Source organism: Rhinolophus hipposideros, assembly GCF_964194185.1.
Source record: "Rhinolophus hipposideros genome assembly, chromosome: 5".
Lineage (NCBI taxonomy): Eukaryota > Metazoa > Chordata > Mammalia > Chiroptera > Rhinolophidae > Rhinolophus > Rhinolophus hipposideros.
In genome coordinates, this window is record NC_138051.1 from 58,651,048 (window position 1) to 58,668,696 (window position 17,649).

General features: G+C 40.0%; 1 protein-coding gene across 1 annotated transcript in view; it reads left to right on the forward strand.

Annotated features, from left to right (window-relative positions):
* IQCH (IQ motif containing H) overlaps window positions 1-17,649 on the forward strand; it is a 186,276-nt gene that overhangs the window by 120,709 nt on the left and 47,918 nt on the right. The window contains exon 16 of the mRNA XM_081047437.1: window positions 15,363-15,483. Coding sequence (XP_080903563.1) covers window positions 15,363-15,483 — 121 coding nt within the window. The remainder of the gene's footprint in view (window positions 1-15,362; window positions 15,484-17,649) is intronic.

Genomic DNA, 17,649 nt, shown 5'->3' on the forward strand with positions numbered 1-17,649 from the left:
TCCATGTATGTTGGTGGAAAGATGAATTGTACAACTTCTTAGTCTGTTCCAACTTGCTTAATAATTAAAGTAATCTTATATGGCTTACTATATAAATTAAACCCATAATATATAAATTAAACCCACCATTCTAAAAGCTGCTTCACTTTACAACCAGGGGCCTAGACTCGCCTGGCTTCACTTAATCCCAAATCTCCGTTTTGGCTGACCTACTGGTTGACAGCATAACTGATGAGGAAAATTCAGACACAAATTCCCTTCACCTTTTCCTTCCCTACCGACGAGCATTGCAGTGGGCTGTGCAGTGATTTGCATCTCCTTCGAGCGTCCCACTACAGAAGTATATGAATCAAGACACAAGTAATAGGAAGGGAGGGGCACACAAGGGAGAATCGCATTATTCTTGTGAGAGTGAAACGACAAATAAATCTAGAAAGTCAGAAGAGAGAATTCCTTTGACAAATGTTACCGTTCTTCCTATGATCTATTCTGGGCTTTTCTTCTCCCCTCCATCAATAAATGGACCAAATGCAGTACCTGTCATGGCCAGCTTTTTACATATTATTTAAAGGATACCAAAGTGAATTACTCTTCTAGAAAAAAAAATAAAACAAGGAAAATGTATTTAATTTTGAGGCCCATAGAGGTTTCTCTTGTGTTTTCTTTGAACTGGATTTTGTCATATTGTACAGAATTTTCTTTTTAAGGCAAAACTGTTGAGATTCAGTGATGAAAAGTATGCCTTTGTATTTAAAAAGTTGAAATGTTAGTGTGCAAAGTATTTGCTGGTCCAATATTTAAAACCAATCATTGTTAAAGAATTCTCCTGACACTAGACTATGATAAATTTGAAATGTTTGACTTTTAAGTTTAAAAAAATATTTAAAATATTGATGTTAGCTGAATTGCACATAGAAGCCTGACTATACATTATTTAATTTCAATTATTTTAAATTATCATTTGGTGACAAATTTTAAATTGTCACCAAACACATTTGGCCTTATTGTTAATGTTATTAAATGTGAACCTTGAATAATTAATAAGCTATCTAAATCATTTTTTTAACACTTAAGAGGGGGAAAAATTATTCAAAAATCTTTTTATACTCTGAGACCTATGCTTAGCCATGGTGTGGTAAGAAGCCTAAAATGAAAATAAAGCAGTTCCGGAGAGCTTTTTTTTTTTTTTTTTTGTAGGAAACTATTGACATTCTTTTGCCTTCAAAGTGAAATCGTATTCAGAGTACAAGTGAACTGCAATCTTCATTGAGTGTAGCTATTGAGAATTTAGGATTGGAATTATCCTTTGTTCCAGAAGACCATCGTAATAGTGCATATTTAGACATCAAAGCATTACTTATGAGGACAGGCATGTTTTAATGTCCTATTACAGTTTGTAGACCTGTTTCTTTTGATAATGAAGATGTTGTATCATCAAGCCTAGCCTGGCACATACAAAACATATGCTGGCAGGTTATTAAAAATATCAGCTTCTTGATGAAAGACTATCCTGCAGGCTAAGAGTCCAGAGAAAGACTCCATTCTGGGAGAATTATTAGAAATGAAATTATGACTGTAAGCACTAAATTATGTTAATACTTACAAATAGCATCATTTGCATAGCAGTTTATGACACGATACCATAATTTTTCTCATTGGTATGTTGTAGGCAACAGATTAAAAACAAGGCTGTTTATGGGAGTTGGAACTGTTTTGAGATTCTCTTGCATCTTATGCAGATATTGGTTTTTAGATCTGGGCATGATTCAGTGTAGACACGAGGATATAATATAAAGATCATCTTTTTTCCTACCTACCTAATTTAGAACCAGTTATTTGGTCCCTGTGAGATGCAGATGAGACTTGAAACAAAGTCAAGGAGTCAACAAATGCTAAAAAGCTATAATTCCATTTTAAAAAATCAGTATAGACATGTAGATGATTTTAGGAAAAGCAGAGTGTTACATGATGGTCACAATGAAATCAGAGTACAAATCTCATTTTCCTTCGTGGTGGCTCGGTACCAACCTTATTCTCTTCATCCTACCAGGTAACAAAACCTATTTCCCCCAAGAGGGACCAGTAAACTCATTCATTTAAGTCCTCAATGCTTGTTAAAGTTTAATGACTCCACACACTTGCACACACCTCAAACGCCCCACCCCAAGTCGGGGGTATTTCTTTTATTTAGGAGGAATAAAGGCGTAAGTCAAGAAAGGCACTTTAGGGGAAAAGCCTTCTTGGACACACTCACTAAGACAGTCTAGGGAGAGCCAGGTAGACATTTGCTGTGGTACCAGTCCTTCCGGCATTTTCTTTCTTTTTTTAAAGGATAAGTCTTCCCTCTCTCATTCCTGGGAGGTTGGCTCAGTGGCAGGGACGCTACTGGTGACCCTGCTTTGCAGGAGACTGTTGCAGACAGTTTCTCCGTGAGAAGAGCTAAGGCAGTTTACTTTTGGGTTTCTCTGTGCAGATCTTCTTTGAGCCTCTATTTCCCCAGATGGAACGTGTAGGAGAGGTCTTTTGCGTCACAATCTTACCGCAAATGAGAAATAGGAAATTGAGCTGGCTCTGAGCTACTATATAATCTTGCTATTTTAGCTCTTTGCAAGAGCAATTTGACCTTTACTTGTACATTGGTGTACTTCATTAGACTTTTAAAATTAATTTGCCAAGGAGGGAAATAAATAAATATAAATTATATATATATATATATATATATATATATAGAGAGAGAGAGAGAGAGAGAGAGAGAGAGAGAGAGAGAGAACCAAAAAACGTATACACATTTTAAGAAAGGAAAACACTGTATTAAAATGTAATACTCAATATGTACCGATAACAAAAGATGAATAAAGTCATGTGTACACAAGTAGACACTTTGGTCAGCATTGCTGAAACAGTAGTTTGCTGTAATCAGAAGTGCCTGGACGCTGATGGTAACCACTTTGAGCACCTCTTGTAATTGCAGAAGTCAAACATGACATGTATTCATCTTTTGTTATCAGTATATATTGAGTATTACAATTTTAATACAGTTTTTCTCTCTTAAAATGTGTATACATTTTTTGGTATTATATATACACGCACTATATATACTAACATATATATACACTACATATATATGTATATATACACTACATATATATGTATATATACACTACATATATATATATATATATATAAATTCAAGGCATCCAAGCCTAGAAAAAGTAGGATGAACCACAGTAGTTGTTTTGCTTCCTTGCAGAATGAAATCAGAAAACAAAATACACTATAACAAAAGAGAACCAACAGCCAATCAGTGGCTTGGAACTCCCTATGTCTCCATTGTGAAGACCTCCATCCATTCACATGGCCATGTAACTGGGTCATAGGAGCCACTATAGGATCGCTGAGCCTCATGTCTTGTGTGAAATTTATTAGGTGTTTCTTAAGTGATCCCAAACAGCCTTTACCCTGTACTGACATAATTTTTTAGAAAAGTTGAAAGGTAATATAACCACATTAAAGAAATATTTAATCAAGTAAGGACATAATCACTTATCTCAAACCTAGTTATTTTCATTTTTGTGTATTAATTTCCAAATGTGCTGCATTTATTTCTTATTGCTACAGTCATAGTGTATATGCTATTTAAATATCAGATCTTAAACGTTCTCCATGTTTACATGTAGTGATCACAATTAATGGCGGTATAATATTCCCTCATATTGATTTACTCTAATACGTTAAACCATTCAACTAAGTTGGAAAATTAGATTTCCAGCTTGCATTTTCTTTTTTCTTTTTGGTGGTGGTGGGTGGGAGGGAGGAAAGCATAAGGAGAAAGATTTGTTTATTTTTATTTTTAGTTTTTGTATACACTTCTCTTTACTTCTGTTGAATTATTTCTCTAGTAGAGAGACCCAGGAGCAGAATTTTTTACAGCTCTTGTTACATATTGCCACATGACTTGCTAAGAAGGTAGTACCCATTTCCAAAGCTACTGGCAGAGAGTAAGCATAGTTTTACCACCACCTTACCAGCACTGAATATTATAAATAGTTTGCACTTTTATTTTAGATGTCAAATGCTTCTTATAATTGCTGTTAGTTTACTAGCAAAATATCCTTTTTTAATGTCCTTATTTGTCATTTGTATTTTATATCAAAAATACAACATCTTGGTATTAAGAGAAAATCTAGGTTTTTCTAGGTTAAGAGAAAATGTAGGATATCATTTTTCTCTAATCATTAAGCTACATTTGTTTTTTATATTTTTTTATTTTTTATATTTTTATTTTTTATGTCTTAAAAACGTGATTTCTTTTGTAGATTCATGAATATACTGTTAAGGTCTTGACACTTCCCTGTATTTAATAATAATAATAATACAATAATAATAATAATATTGTAGAATATCTGCTGGGTGTCAGGCATTTCAGCACTTTACATAAATTGTCTCATTCAATCACAGAAAAACCCTAAGGTTTTTACTCATTTACTACCACACCACTTTGGTAAGGAAGATATTATTATTCTGTTTACAGGTGGAGAAACTGATGCTTGGGAAATTAAGTGACTTGCCCAAGTTCATATAGCTAATAAATGGTATTCTAGCTAATAAATGGTCATGCCTAACTTGGAACCCACACCTACTCCTGGCCCAGTGCTCTGGCCACACCAAGCTGAACCCATTTAGAAAAGACCCCTTGTTTGAAAATTCCCAAGCAGTGTTCTCTCTCAGGTCCTGCCGCTGTGACTCGCTGCCCTTGTTGCAGGTTTTCTGCTTTCTACAGAGACTTTTGGGAAATACAAAGGTCCCTAGAACACAGCAGCCATTGCTCTTAAATATCTATAGCACACCAAGGTTATTAGAGAGGGACCGTGGACTCTCTAAGTCTCTATCTCTTCATCTGTAAAGAGGGATAATATGGGTACCTACCTTGTGGGGAGGTGGTGAGAATTAAATAAGATAACCCTTGTGAATCGGCTAGTCCCGTATTTATGGTAGCACACAATAAGCCTTCAAAAATTCTCTGTTATTATTATTACCATAAAATTGCATTACACCTGAAACCATAAAACTCCTAGAAGAAAATGTAGGAAGAAAGTTTACAGATATTACCCGGAGTAAGATTTTTACTGATATATCCCCTCGGGCAAGGAAAGTAAGAGAAAAAACAAACATGTGGGATTACGTTAAACTAAAAAGTTTTTTCACAGCAAAGGAAACCATCAATAAAACAAAAAGAGATCCTACTGAATGGGAGAAGGTATTTGTCAATGATATATCTGATAAGGGGTTAATATCCAAAATTTATAAAAAACTCAACTCCAAAAAAACAAACAACCCAATTAAAACATGGGCAGAGGACATGAAGAGACATTTTTGTAAAGAGGACATACAGATGGCAAACAGACATATGAAAAAATGCTCAACCTCACTAATCATTAGAGAAATGCAAATAAAAACCACAATGAGATACCTCCTCACCCTAGTCAAAACGGCTATCATCAATAAATCAACAAGTGCTGGCGCAGGTGTGGAGAAAAGGGAACCCTTGTGCACTGTTGGTGGGATTGCAGATTGGTGCAGCCACTATGGAAAACAATATGGAGGTATCTCAAAAAACTGAAAATGGAACTACCTTATTACCCAGCAATTCCACTCCTACGTATCTACTCAGAGAAATCCAAAACTCTAATTTGAAAAAATTGGTGCACCCCTATGTTTATTGCAGCACTATACACAATAGCCAAGGCATGGAAACAACCGAAATGCCCATCAGTAGACGACTGGATTAAGAAACTGTGGTATGTTTATACAATGGAGTATTACACAGCCATAAAGAAGAATGAAATCTTACCATTTGCAACAATATGGATGGACCTAGAGAACATTATGCTAAGTGAAATTAAGTCAGACAGAGAAAGACAAGTACCATATGATCTCACTTATATGTGGAATCTAAAGAAAAGAATAAATGAACGAACTAATCACAAACAGCCTCAGAGACATAGAGAAAAAACTGAGGGTTGCTAGATGAGAGGAAGGGTGGGGATGAAGGAGAAGGTGAGGGGATTAGAAAACACAGTTGGTAACCACAAGATTGCCATGGGGATATGAAAGACAGTTTGGGGAATATAATCAATAATGTAAAGATTTTGTAGGGTATCCGATGGAACTTGTCTGATTAGGGAGACCACCTCAGGGATGATGTAGATGCCTGATCACTGCACTGTACACCTGAAGCTGAAGCTGAACAATAATAAATGTCAACTATAATTATATATATATGTATATATATATATATATATATATATATATATATATATATATGGTTACAAGAAGCGGAGTACAGCATTAGGAATAGAGACAGTGGAAATGTAATGGTATGCAATGTCAGAGGGGTAGTAGATTGGGGCGGGGGGTTATCACTTTGTGAGGGATATAAATGATAAATGTCTAACTATTACATTGTTTTGTGCACCTGAAACTAATTTTTTAAAAAAGAAGAAAAAAGAAAGAAAGAGCACAAATCTCACACTTAAAGGAGTATAAGTTATATATTTTCCCTCACATAACCTAATCCACTCCCTGGATTTTTGCCTAAATATCAGATGCATCCCCAAAAGATTAGATCCTCTTCAATGATATACATGAAGAGTAACATCTTTGTGCATAAAATATAATTGAGATTTTTAAAGCGGAAAAAAATTGCATTACAATTAAATTGCAGGTAATGTTGAACAAATATGCACAATTTAATTTTCCTTTGGTGATTTAGACGATCTCGTAGGGTCTTTTAGGCTTCCAGAATATTTTTCTATGCATCAATTGTCATTGTATAGAATTGTGACTGTTGAAGATACAGACTGGTGACCCAATTATGCCTAGCCAATGATTTATCCAGATAATGCCTTTAAAAGAATAAATCTTGATAGCGCCCTGGTTTCTTATCATTTGAAAAGAGAAAATAATTCTAGTTACTTGAACTTTCTACATGTTGAGTAAAGAGGCATTGACCTGATAAAGTAGAGATTATTCTCACCACAAGATTGAGACCTGGCTACTTCATTTTCTGGTTCCAGTTGGTGTCTTTTCTAATTAGTGTAGCAGCACGTCACCACAATCATTGGAAAGTCTTAATCATTTACATATTTTTCCTTATCTCTGAAAATGACTTAGAATGTTTTCTTCCAGTTCAATGGTTATTTTCATGAAGCTGCCAGGGTTGGGTTTGAGGTGCTTCTCTGTGCCTGAGGAAGATGAGAGGAGAGGGAAAATTGCATCCCCAAGTTAAATGAAAGCTGGGTCCCCCTTCCGAGGACCTATAATAATCAGCTATACAAGCTGTTGGTTTGTGTGTCCTATTGATTTAATATGCTTCTAATCAGTACATAAAGCTATGGGCCTGCAGTGTTAATTTTTCATATGCTTACAAAGTACCCTTTGATTTTCTGTCACACGTTAATTACAGCGTTTTGCCATTAAATAGGAAGCTTTGTGTAAACTAATTACTAGGTAATCATTGTCTACTGCAAGCGTGCTGTTTGTACCTTTTATTTTATTCTAAAAATGCACAGATCTCACAGTCTGGAAACACTCTACCTTCCAGCCATTAGCTCTCACTAATTCATAGCATTATTGTGGTGAGAGTGGAGGAGTTGTAATTGTTGTGGTATCAGAGCTGTTAATTACCGGAGTAAACAGTTGAAATGGTGCCAAGGTCTATTGTACAAGGCAGAGAAAAGGAGGTTTAAATGTTACTCCCACCATCTGGGGACTAGGGGGAGAGGCAAATGCTGGAGAACAGCAGTGAGGCGCTATCGCCGCCTCAGCTCCAGGGTTGGCGGCCATATGGATCCGGAATATTCGGAATCAATTGAATTTAACTGCCAGTTTTTCGCAATAACAGCGTGGAAGGAAGAATAAAGCAAAAGATGAGAGGAACGAGAATTGGTTAGTGTTTTCACATCCAGGAAGTCCTCGTTGGAGTTGTTTTGGAAATATCTGCTTTGCTGAAAACCACAAAGCAGGCGTGGGTATTGATTTGGACCCAATTTAGAATGAGTTTTACTCTCCTTTGCCAGCGACTGCGCCATTTGCTTCTGGTCATCTGTCCTCAGTGCCCCTGGGGATGAGAGGGGGAAGACTGGGACTTTCATGTAATTGTGCCAGATCAAACAAAATTCCTCACTTTTGGAATTCACCGATTTATTGCACTGGTTTTTGAATGAGCATAGTCCGTGAAAAGAAAACAATCATAAATACATAATGCTATTATATTTCCTTTAGTACGTATATACATCTGTACATGTGGGAATATCAAGGAAAGTACAGCTCTTCACTCTGATTAAGAAAAGTAAATGTGTGCCCATTCCTTTTGTATAAAATAAAAATACAATTTCTCTTGACGATCTCTCATTTCATTCCACAGATTCACCCTTCTCCCCTACCACTTGAATGAAAAATCAAGTCCAAAGGGCACATGTGTTTTCTTTTGTTTTTAATTTTTAATTAAAGAGATTTTTCAGCATATGCAATTTTTTTCAATCAGTAATATTTCTCTAACTAGAAAGAAAGAAACTGATTACCAATAATAATTATAGCTCCTTCCACTTATGGTTGATTTTTAAACCACATGGTTTCTTTTTAAAAATATTGTGTCATTTTTAAAACAGGCATATGTATTTACTTGATGTCACACATATTTAATTTCCTTTAAACCCATTTTCCAACATTAAATATATTTTTAAAAAATCTGCCACTTGCTGCTGTAATTACTTTTTAATATCATTCCCAAAACATCAACGTATTCTTCTTTTTTTAAACCACCCTGGATTATTTATTTTTAATTGTTCCTTTAGCAGATGTTGAAGTAATTCTGGGTGTAATGTAAACAACTCTTTTAAAGAGAATGATCACAGACTGCCACATGCTCCATGAACCAAGGACAGTGTTTGTCAGGCTTTATGATGGCAGTTTGGGTCGCCGAAAAAATTTTCTGCTTTTCAATATGTGCAGAGTTCAATTACGAATTTCAAGAAATGCTTAATCTTTATCTATCGAAATCCCAGCATGCAGCATGACTGGCTGAGCCTAGAAAGAAAACCATGGCCCCCTATAGGGAGGGGAAAAAGGAAACAGCAGTTTAAGTGCTGGGAAGTTGAACAGAAATGAACCTTTGTAGAGTTTCTTGTTGGGGCAAAGCGGTTGTGCTGAGCTTTGGAATGGCGGCGCGACATATGTGCCTCAGTTGGACAAAACGCTTCTCAAGTCAAATCAACTTGCTAGGCCTGCATGTTGGTGCAAGGTGGAGGCCTAGATAATGAGGGACAGACTCCTCAAGAAGCAGCGAGTGGATAATGCTACATAAGTATGGAATTATATACCGCATTTTCACCATTCTGTTTAATGAGAGCCGCCACCGCAGCGAATCACTTGCCACACAGCCGAAATGGGCCATTAGCTATCAAGGGAAAATTGTCTTTGCCGCTTTCAGCAGATGGAGCAAATATTTTACAAAGCAATTTTACATACCAAAAACATTTGTGTGCCTTAGTAATGTTGGCTGTTTTACATTATGTTACCTTCTACAGCAGCATAATTTTCCATCTCATCGAAGGCAAAGTTGGCATTTTTGATTTTTAAATTCTCAATTAACAATTAAACATGGAGTATTAAAGCAGTCCTTAAACTTTAAGTAGGTGTGGGAAGTAGTTTATGACTTGCTGAAGACATTTTCATTTTTTTTCTTCCTCCTCTCAGCATATTTTTGCACCCTAAAGAGGGACTATTTCTAATGATCTAATGGAAAGGAATGAAATGAAAGGAAAGGAGTGAAATGTCACTACTGATGGCAGAACGAGAGTAACCAATGCATAGAGGGATCAGAGCATTTGCTGGGTTCCAATGTCCATCATGGATTGTGGGTACATGGTTTGGCCCACCCACTTGTATCAGTTTAAAATGTTTAAGCTTCAAGTAACGGCAAACCCATTTCAAAATAGCTTTAAAAACAAAGAGAATTTATTATCTTAGCTAACTGAAAGTCCAAAGATTGGTCTAACTTCAGACAAGGCTTAATCCAGTGGCTAAACATCGCTCAGGACCCATTTGTCCTCTGAACCACGCATATGATCTGCTCCATCCTAAGGCTGGCTGTCCTCAGGGTCAAAAGATGGCCGCCAGTAGTTCCTGGAGCTTGTCCTTGGTCAAGGCAATAGGAAGAAAGAACATATCACCTGGCAGAGTTCTCAGAAGAACATGAAGCTTCTTTCTCAGAAGGCCCCAGCAAGTGCTTCCTAACCTCTGATTGACCTACTTGGTCACATGCCTATCCTGAACCAATGGCTGTGGTCAGGGTGTGGCTTTGCTAAGCAGTGACCCACCCTTGGAGCTGAGGGCGAGTCCCTCCCAATTAACTTGCATAGCTAAGAATGGAGTAGTAGCAGTTCCTGACAGGAAATTTGGGACATCATTACCCTGAAAGCGGGACAAAGATGCTGGGAAGCCAACAACAGACATCCATTCTACCATTTTTTTCATAAATTTGATGGTACAGACTTAGTCTCCCAATGCAGCTGATCTAATCTGACCCGGAGTGATCATTTATGCCCGCTGATGGTAGTTACGGATCTCATTGCAACATGGCATCCTGGTAGCCACCGGATTTGAGTCCCAGTTTTGCTATTTCATGCCTGTGTGACATGAAATGGGGATGACAGTAACCACCTCAGAGAGTGATTTTTGAGGATATAAACCCCCTCCTCATACAGGCCCCCCACTTGGTAAGCTTTCAATGAATGAGAGCTATTATTTTACCTGAAAAATGACTATAGTTGTAAACAGTAGTCCATGCACAGCAAAGCAACCTTTCTAAACTCAGCCTCGAATTTGGAATCCCTCCCTTCTCTCCCTCTCTGTGCCACTAGCCAATTAAAATCCTGAGCACCTTTCATGGTCGCCCACACTTTGCCCTCTGAAAGAGGCAGCAGAAGTGAAAGAGAGGAATCACCTAGGGTCCGAAGGCGGCCAGAGAGCTCCTGCGGCCTCACTGTGTGAGTGCAGAATCCCTGGTCCCTCTTCTGGCACACGCGACATTTGCTTGGGTAGTCCATATGGCCCCTTTCAACCCTGACAGTCTTGCTTAGTTTCCCAGGTCACTGTCTTGTCCTTTTGGCCTTATGCCACCCTCCGTTCCTCCATTTAAGGATATCAGAAACCTCTACAAAGCAGCAGGTAGGTAGGTCCCTTGGTTTCTCTTTTTGAACACCACCAAACAATGCCTGATGTGGGAGATTTGAGATGATTAGCCAAGACTTTATTTTACTGAATTCAGACAAAATGAGTTTTGGTGGGACTGATATTTAGAGCAGTCTAATTTGTATTTTTTCTTGCTCCTCTCCCATCTTCCTGAATACACACACACACACACACACACACACACACACACACACACACGGAATTTACTTCAGAAAGTTAACTCTCTGGAGTTTGAAGTAGCTTTAGTCATTGAGGGCAGTATTAAATTGGATATGCTAGCAGCTTCCCCTGAGATATCCTGAATTTCCTTCAGTGAAATATCTCTTCCTTCAAATTTACACTTTCTTGATAGAAAAAGAGAGCGAGCTGAGCGGCGAGGTCCATGCTGGATAGACGGGATCCCTTGGCTGCATCGGTCAGGCTGATGGAGGCCCTGTGCCTTCTGTAGATGCCCTGGAACCATCCAAGGTCATGACTCTTGTCACACTCTCAGGGGCAAATGTGGGTACTAGACAAACGGTGGTAAGGCTGTGCTGTGGCGTAGATGGGGCTGAAGTTCCTCCTGATGGGAAGGGCTCTAGAGCCACCAGCTCCACAAAGGCCAGCTGCCCATATGCATGGCCAGAGCCAGTACAATCATGAGGGAATGAAAATCTGGAATTCTGATTTTTTCAAAAAGTAGCGATTACTTTTCTAACATTCGGTTATCATCCACAAGGTCCATGCTTTCCTTCTCACAGCCCCAGAGTCGTTAGGTCTCAATGACCTGCCCCATGTGGGCCATAGGCTCTCTGAAACATTGACTTAATAGTCCATCACCTTGATGTGACTCACGGCAAAGAAACTTTCTAAGGACTCATTCCAAAGTTTGTAAGATAGAGGAGATGTGCCCCAGTGCGCTTCTAACAGATTACACACACACACACACACACACACACACACACACACACCATTTTTGGGGGAGGGGTGAAAACGCAAAGAAAGCAAACTTTCTTCTGGTTCCCCCAACTCCATTGTTTTGTCTTCACTCACATGTGGAAAATCACCCAATAAGAGTATCTCACTCAGCGAGTGATCTGACACGAGCCTCTGTGCTCTAGGTGCCTGTGCTTCCCATTTGTAAGGCAGGGGACATAACACTGTGCTGGCTGCCCTCAGAGTGTTGCCATAAGGACAGAATGAGATAATGAATGTGAGCCTGCTGTGACAGGAGAAAGAATTTTACAAACGCTGTCTTGATGGTTCACATGAATTCAGGGATTTGTCTGGCATGGGTGTGTGTGTGTGTGTCTGTGTGTGCGTGTGTGTGTGAATGTGTGTGTCTGCATGTGTGTCTGTGTGTGTGTACACAAGTTTATTCTGAACAGAATTTGCCGGAATAGCTACCGATCTTCCCTTTTAGCATCTGCCCTTAAAGTTGTAGTAATTATGCTTGTGCTGTGCAGAGAACAGGAACTCCCCCAAACCAGGAATTCGCATCTGACATCAGCAGGCCCTTTGTGTTGTTCCTAAGGAAGAGGGTGTTCTCAGTTTGTCATACCACCGCTGTGGGTCGGGGTGAGGCTGGGAGCTGGAGAGGAAAGAAGCGGGGCTACATTAGGAATCACAGGCCAGGCCACAGATGCGCCTTGAGAAGGAATTTCAACTTGATCCTCAAGTTGATGGAGATCTAGTTTCAAGATTTAGGTGGCAAGGCTTTCACCTACTCTTCTACTGTCTCCTCGCCGTCTCCATCTCCCAGAAAACATAAACACTTGCCCCCGACAGTTCAGTTACTTAAAAGGCCTGACATTCTGTAATATTTTTTCCTGATTTTTTTTTTATTGTGGTAAAAAACCTCTTCACCATTTTTAAGTGTATAGTTTGGTGGTATTGAATAGGTTCATAATGTTGTGCAACCATCACCGCCATCCATCTCCATAACTCTTTTCGTCTTGTAAAACTGAAACTCTGTACCCATTAAGCACTAACTCCCATTCTCTCTCCCTCCAGCCCCGACAGCCACCATTTTACTGTCTGGCTCCATGATTCTGATACTCCAAGTACCTGTACTGTTTTATATATGGATGAATGAATGACTAAATAAATGAATGAATGATTTGTCTTTGATGTGTTGATGTGAATGGCCACATGGCATTCACTGGGTAGATGGTTCAATGTCTTTCAAAAGCAGAGTAGAAGGTAGAACAAAAAGGACGTCTCCACTGTCCTGGGAGAGGGCCTGGCCTGCGAGGTTTCTTTCCTTGTCACTTGGTTTTCCCAAGCCCAGTGGGAACCCACAGCCATACTTTCTCAGCCCGGCTTTGGGGCACTTCATGAGTCACAGACAATTGGTCTTCTTTGATAGAATGAATGATTTTAACTGAAACAAAGGTAGCACAGAAAGAAAGATGGGTGTGGAGAATAGTGCTCAAAGAGGGGGTCCGGGTTGTTGGAACTGCGTGTCTTGGCTGCTTCTTTATGCTTTAGATTCAGGGCTTTGGGGAGATGAGGGAATGTACAGTGAAGAGCAGAGAAAACGTGTACTTTGTGCAGGATACGAGAGGGGAAAGTCCCACTGCTTTGACAGCGATTTCTGTGCCTCCACCTCCCACGGCAGAGGCTGACTGCGTGAGTCGGCGTCCCCAACCCTGGATAACAACCTCCCCACACCGTGCAGTCTCCCTGAATGAGTGTGTGCCACGACACTCTCCCTTTCTCTTGACATTTTTGTTCTGTATGTCCAGCACTTACTAAGCTAACTAACGAGACTCTCCCACCAGGATTTCCTGGATATTTCAGAAATTATTCAGATTACTTCAACCTACCTAGAGTATATATGCATATACTCTCAGATGTTTGTTGTCTACTGTAGATTTTCAGGGGGCACTAGACCCAGAATGAACCAGATGTTCCAAGGAGCTGGGGAGGGGGGTGTGGGGCGGGGGGGAGGAAGACGATAACCTCGTAAAGGCAGGCAACTTGGAAATAAATGCGCACACAGATTATTTCTAAGATTCCTTCTAGCCCCACTTGCCAAAATTGATTCTTTTTAGATTCCTCCAAATAACTGAGTGTTCACTAATAGATTCGGAGGTTCCCAGCAGCCCAAAGCAAGCCTGAGTCCTTCTTGCCAGAGTCCCAGATTTTAAAATGAATACTGCCTGTCAAATGCTTTTGTATCTATGACCCTGCCCTACTTTAGACAGAAATAAAATCTGAAGAGGTAGCTTCCATTTGAAAATTTATACATAGTCTTTTCTATTTGAAAATATTTAGATAGTCTAAGACCATCCAAAAGAAAAATAGTGTCCTGGAAAACCGAGTCTTTTTATATCAAAAAGTCAGGCTTCTTATTCATAAGAAGGTGCCCTGCTGTTTTCATTTTGACAGGACGCTCTATAGCTTGAGGTTGCTTTATGATAATGTGGGGCCAGCCTCACCTGTAGCTGGTTGAGGCTGTGACCTAGTGGGGAGCTGTGGCCTTGGGGGACTGAGAGCGGCCCCTCCCCACCTCACTCTTCTAACCTGCTCCCACCTCAAACCCCACCTTTACAGTGTCAGCCTGAAGGTTAAGGCTTTGATCCCAAGGCTGTAGGATGTGGGGGCAACCCCACCAAGGGAAAAGAGCACAGCTTTAAAAGATGTAGGTGCCAAAGAAAGACCGTAGTACCCACTCTGTAATTTCTCCTAGGGTCAGCCCTGGTAGGATCATAGAATAAAAAACTTTCAGGTCTGAAGGATCTTAGGTAAAAGGTCCGTTAACTCCACATTTTACATCAAGGGAAACTGAGGCACCGAGTTGGGGGGCACGTTGCCCAAGGATGCTCAGCTGGTCAGACTGCTGCTGCTCTGAAGCCAGAGTTACCTGATGCCCAGGCAGAAGGCTGCCTTCAGAGAAAACAGGCACAGGGAGCGGCAGTATTCAGGGGGCCAAACCACTTGGAAATATGAAAATGAAAGTGGCTGGGAAAATAAAGAAATTTTCAAAATGGCTTTCTGACTCTGGATAAACAGTAACCACATTTTTTTTTTTTTGCCTGTTGGAGGCCTGGTTTTTAATCACTCCACAAGCAGTTTCCATTTCTGTAGTAAAATTGCTTGTGGTTCTATTTAATTTGTTTCTGCAGGAGCCAGCTTTGCTGAAGATCTCCGAGGAGCTGGCGGGCATTTTAGCACAGCACGCTCAGCCAGTCAATGAGAGCCGCTTCCCGACGTGGAGGAAATTCCTCCACACATTTCTCAGTCAAGGTAAATAAGACTGTAAAGTTTCTGGTGAGCATCCGTCTCCACAACCTTGAATTCTAGTTTTGGGTCAACCTGGGGCCGACTTAAACACTTTACATCTCTTCTGTTGGTGTAGAAACGTGCTCCTACAAGCGGACTCTTTTTCTCTTTTAAACTGTTCCTAAGTATCTATCCTGCTTTTAGCCACCTAAGTAAATAGGAACCATGCACACCAAGCATGGCATGCATAACTCAAGATTCCGGCCTGTTGTTCCTAAGGTGAGCTTAGGAATTGGGTGACCTGGATCTTGGTCTCATCCAGGTTGATGAGCAAGGCTCTTCAACCCTCAAGAGGCCCAGTTTCTTCACTCACCTACTTCACAGGGTTGTTGGGAAGATTCAGCGAGAAACACGGAAAGGAAAGTTTCTACCACAGAGCCCGACCCCAGATAGAGCATTCATAGATGCTAGTTTCCTCTTCCGTTTCCTAGGAGAACAGAAATGGTCTCGCCTATAGATCTGAAGGTAGCATTTCTAAATAAGAATGCTCTGCAGTCCTGGAACAAAGGCAGCCTCCATTCCTTTCATCCGCCTCCCCCTAACTCATCCTCCTTCTCTAAGGACATTAGGAGGTTCCCTGCGAATGAGGGACTGAAGAGAGTGACTGACGTGTATCCCAGGGACACCCCGGCCATGCCCCTCACTCTCTAGGAGGTTACAGAGTAAGGCAGATGTTCTTATATGCTTATCCACATGAATGATAGCAGAACGCTAGTATTCCAGACAACAGAAGATACCTTTCCACTCTATTCACCACTATCAGCTGATAATATTATATTAACATTAATATATAACAATATCATAATAATGTTATATGCTAACAACAGCAGCAGCAACAACACAAGGATGATAATAGCAGTGATGATAACGTAATAAGCATCAACAGTGCTAATTGTGTGCCTGCACTATTCTTAGTATTCGTAGTAATTCATTCATTTGATCCTCCTAAGAATCTTAGGAGGTGGGCACCATTATCACCCTTGTTTTATAAAGGGGGAAACTGAGGTACAAAAGGTTAACCAACTCACCCCAAATCACTCTGTTGCTATGCAGCAGAGCCAATAAAAGGCTATGTCTGTGTTGCTCTTGGAGTCTTGGCCAGAGCCAGTGGGTATATTTATGAAGGAACACAGGCTCAGTGGATGAGAGAGCATCAGGAAGGACAGATTTGTTGGTTACTGGAATACACTGTGTGTTAGAATACATAGCGAACACTCTGTTAAGTAACTACTCAAGTAAGAGGTTGGATGGCCAGTCATCTAACAAGAATGCTGAAAAGGGGTCTTCACAGGAGGGGGAGGTCATGCTGTGTGATCCCCAATATTCTCTCAAATCTGTTTCTATGATGCTACAAATTTCCACACGTACTCACTGACATAAAAGTAAAACTAAGAGTCAACCCCAAGCATAACTAGAAGAAAATAAGCTACCTACAACAACAACAAAAATGGTCAAGAATAAGAGATTCTTTTTAAGTTAGGAGAGGAAGATGAGGAAGATCTCCAAGTCCATCCAGGACAGGATGTTAGGAAGTTTCCAGATCTTCCAAGGTCAGCCTGCAAATCTTCCTCTAATCTATGCATTTTCATGTGAGCTTTGTAGATTAGAAAGGGTTTTCCCAGCCATTGTCTTCCTTGAGCTGTAAAACCACAAGCTTAGGCTTTGCCTTGACATCCTGTTCATCTCTCCCTTCCTTTCTTCCTTCCTTCCTTCTTTCCTTTCTTCCTTTCCTTCCTTCTCTCTTTTCTCCTTCTTCTTCCTCTTCCTCTTCTCCTTTCCCTTCCCCGTCTCCTTCTCTCTCTGTCTCTCTCTCTATCTCTCTCTCTCTCTCTCATATTGTAAACAGAGTGCCTGTTTATGGGAGGCAGAACTAGCTTTATTGAGCCAATTTATAGATGAAGAAACAGGCACAAAACTAGGAAGTGACTCGGGCAAAACCACACAACAAATACATGGTGAATGGGAACAGAGCTGGATCCTACAATTTTAGCACACCTCAAAAATCCAGTTCTACTAAGATGTTTTCTAAGTCATGTGTTTTTATACCTCTGCCCGGCTCTGAGCCTAGTACATACATCAGGCCTACATAAATGTTCACTGACTAAACAAGTCCCTCCGCCAAGGTTTCCT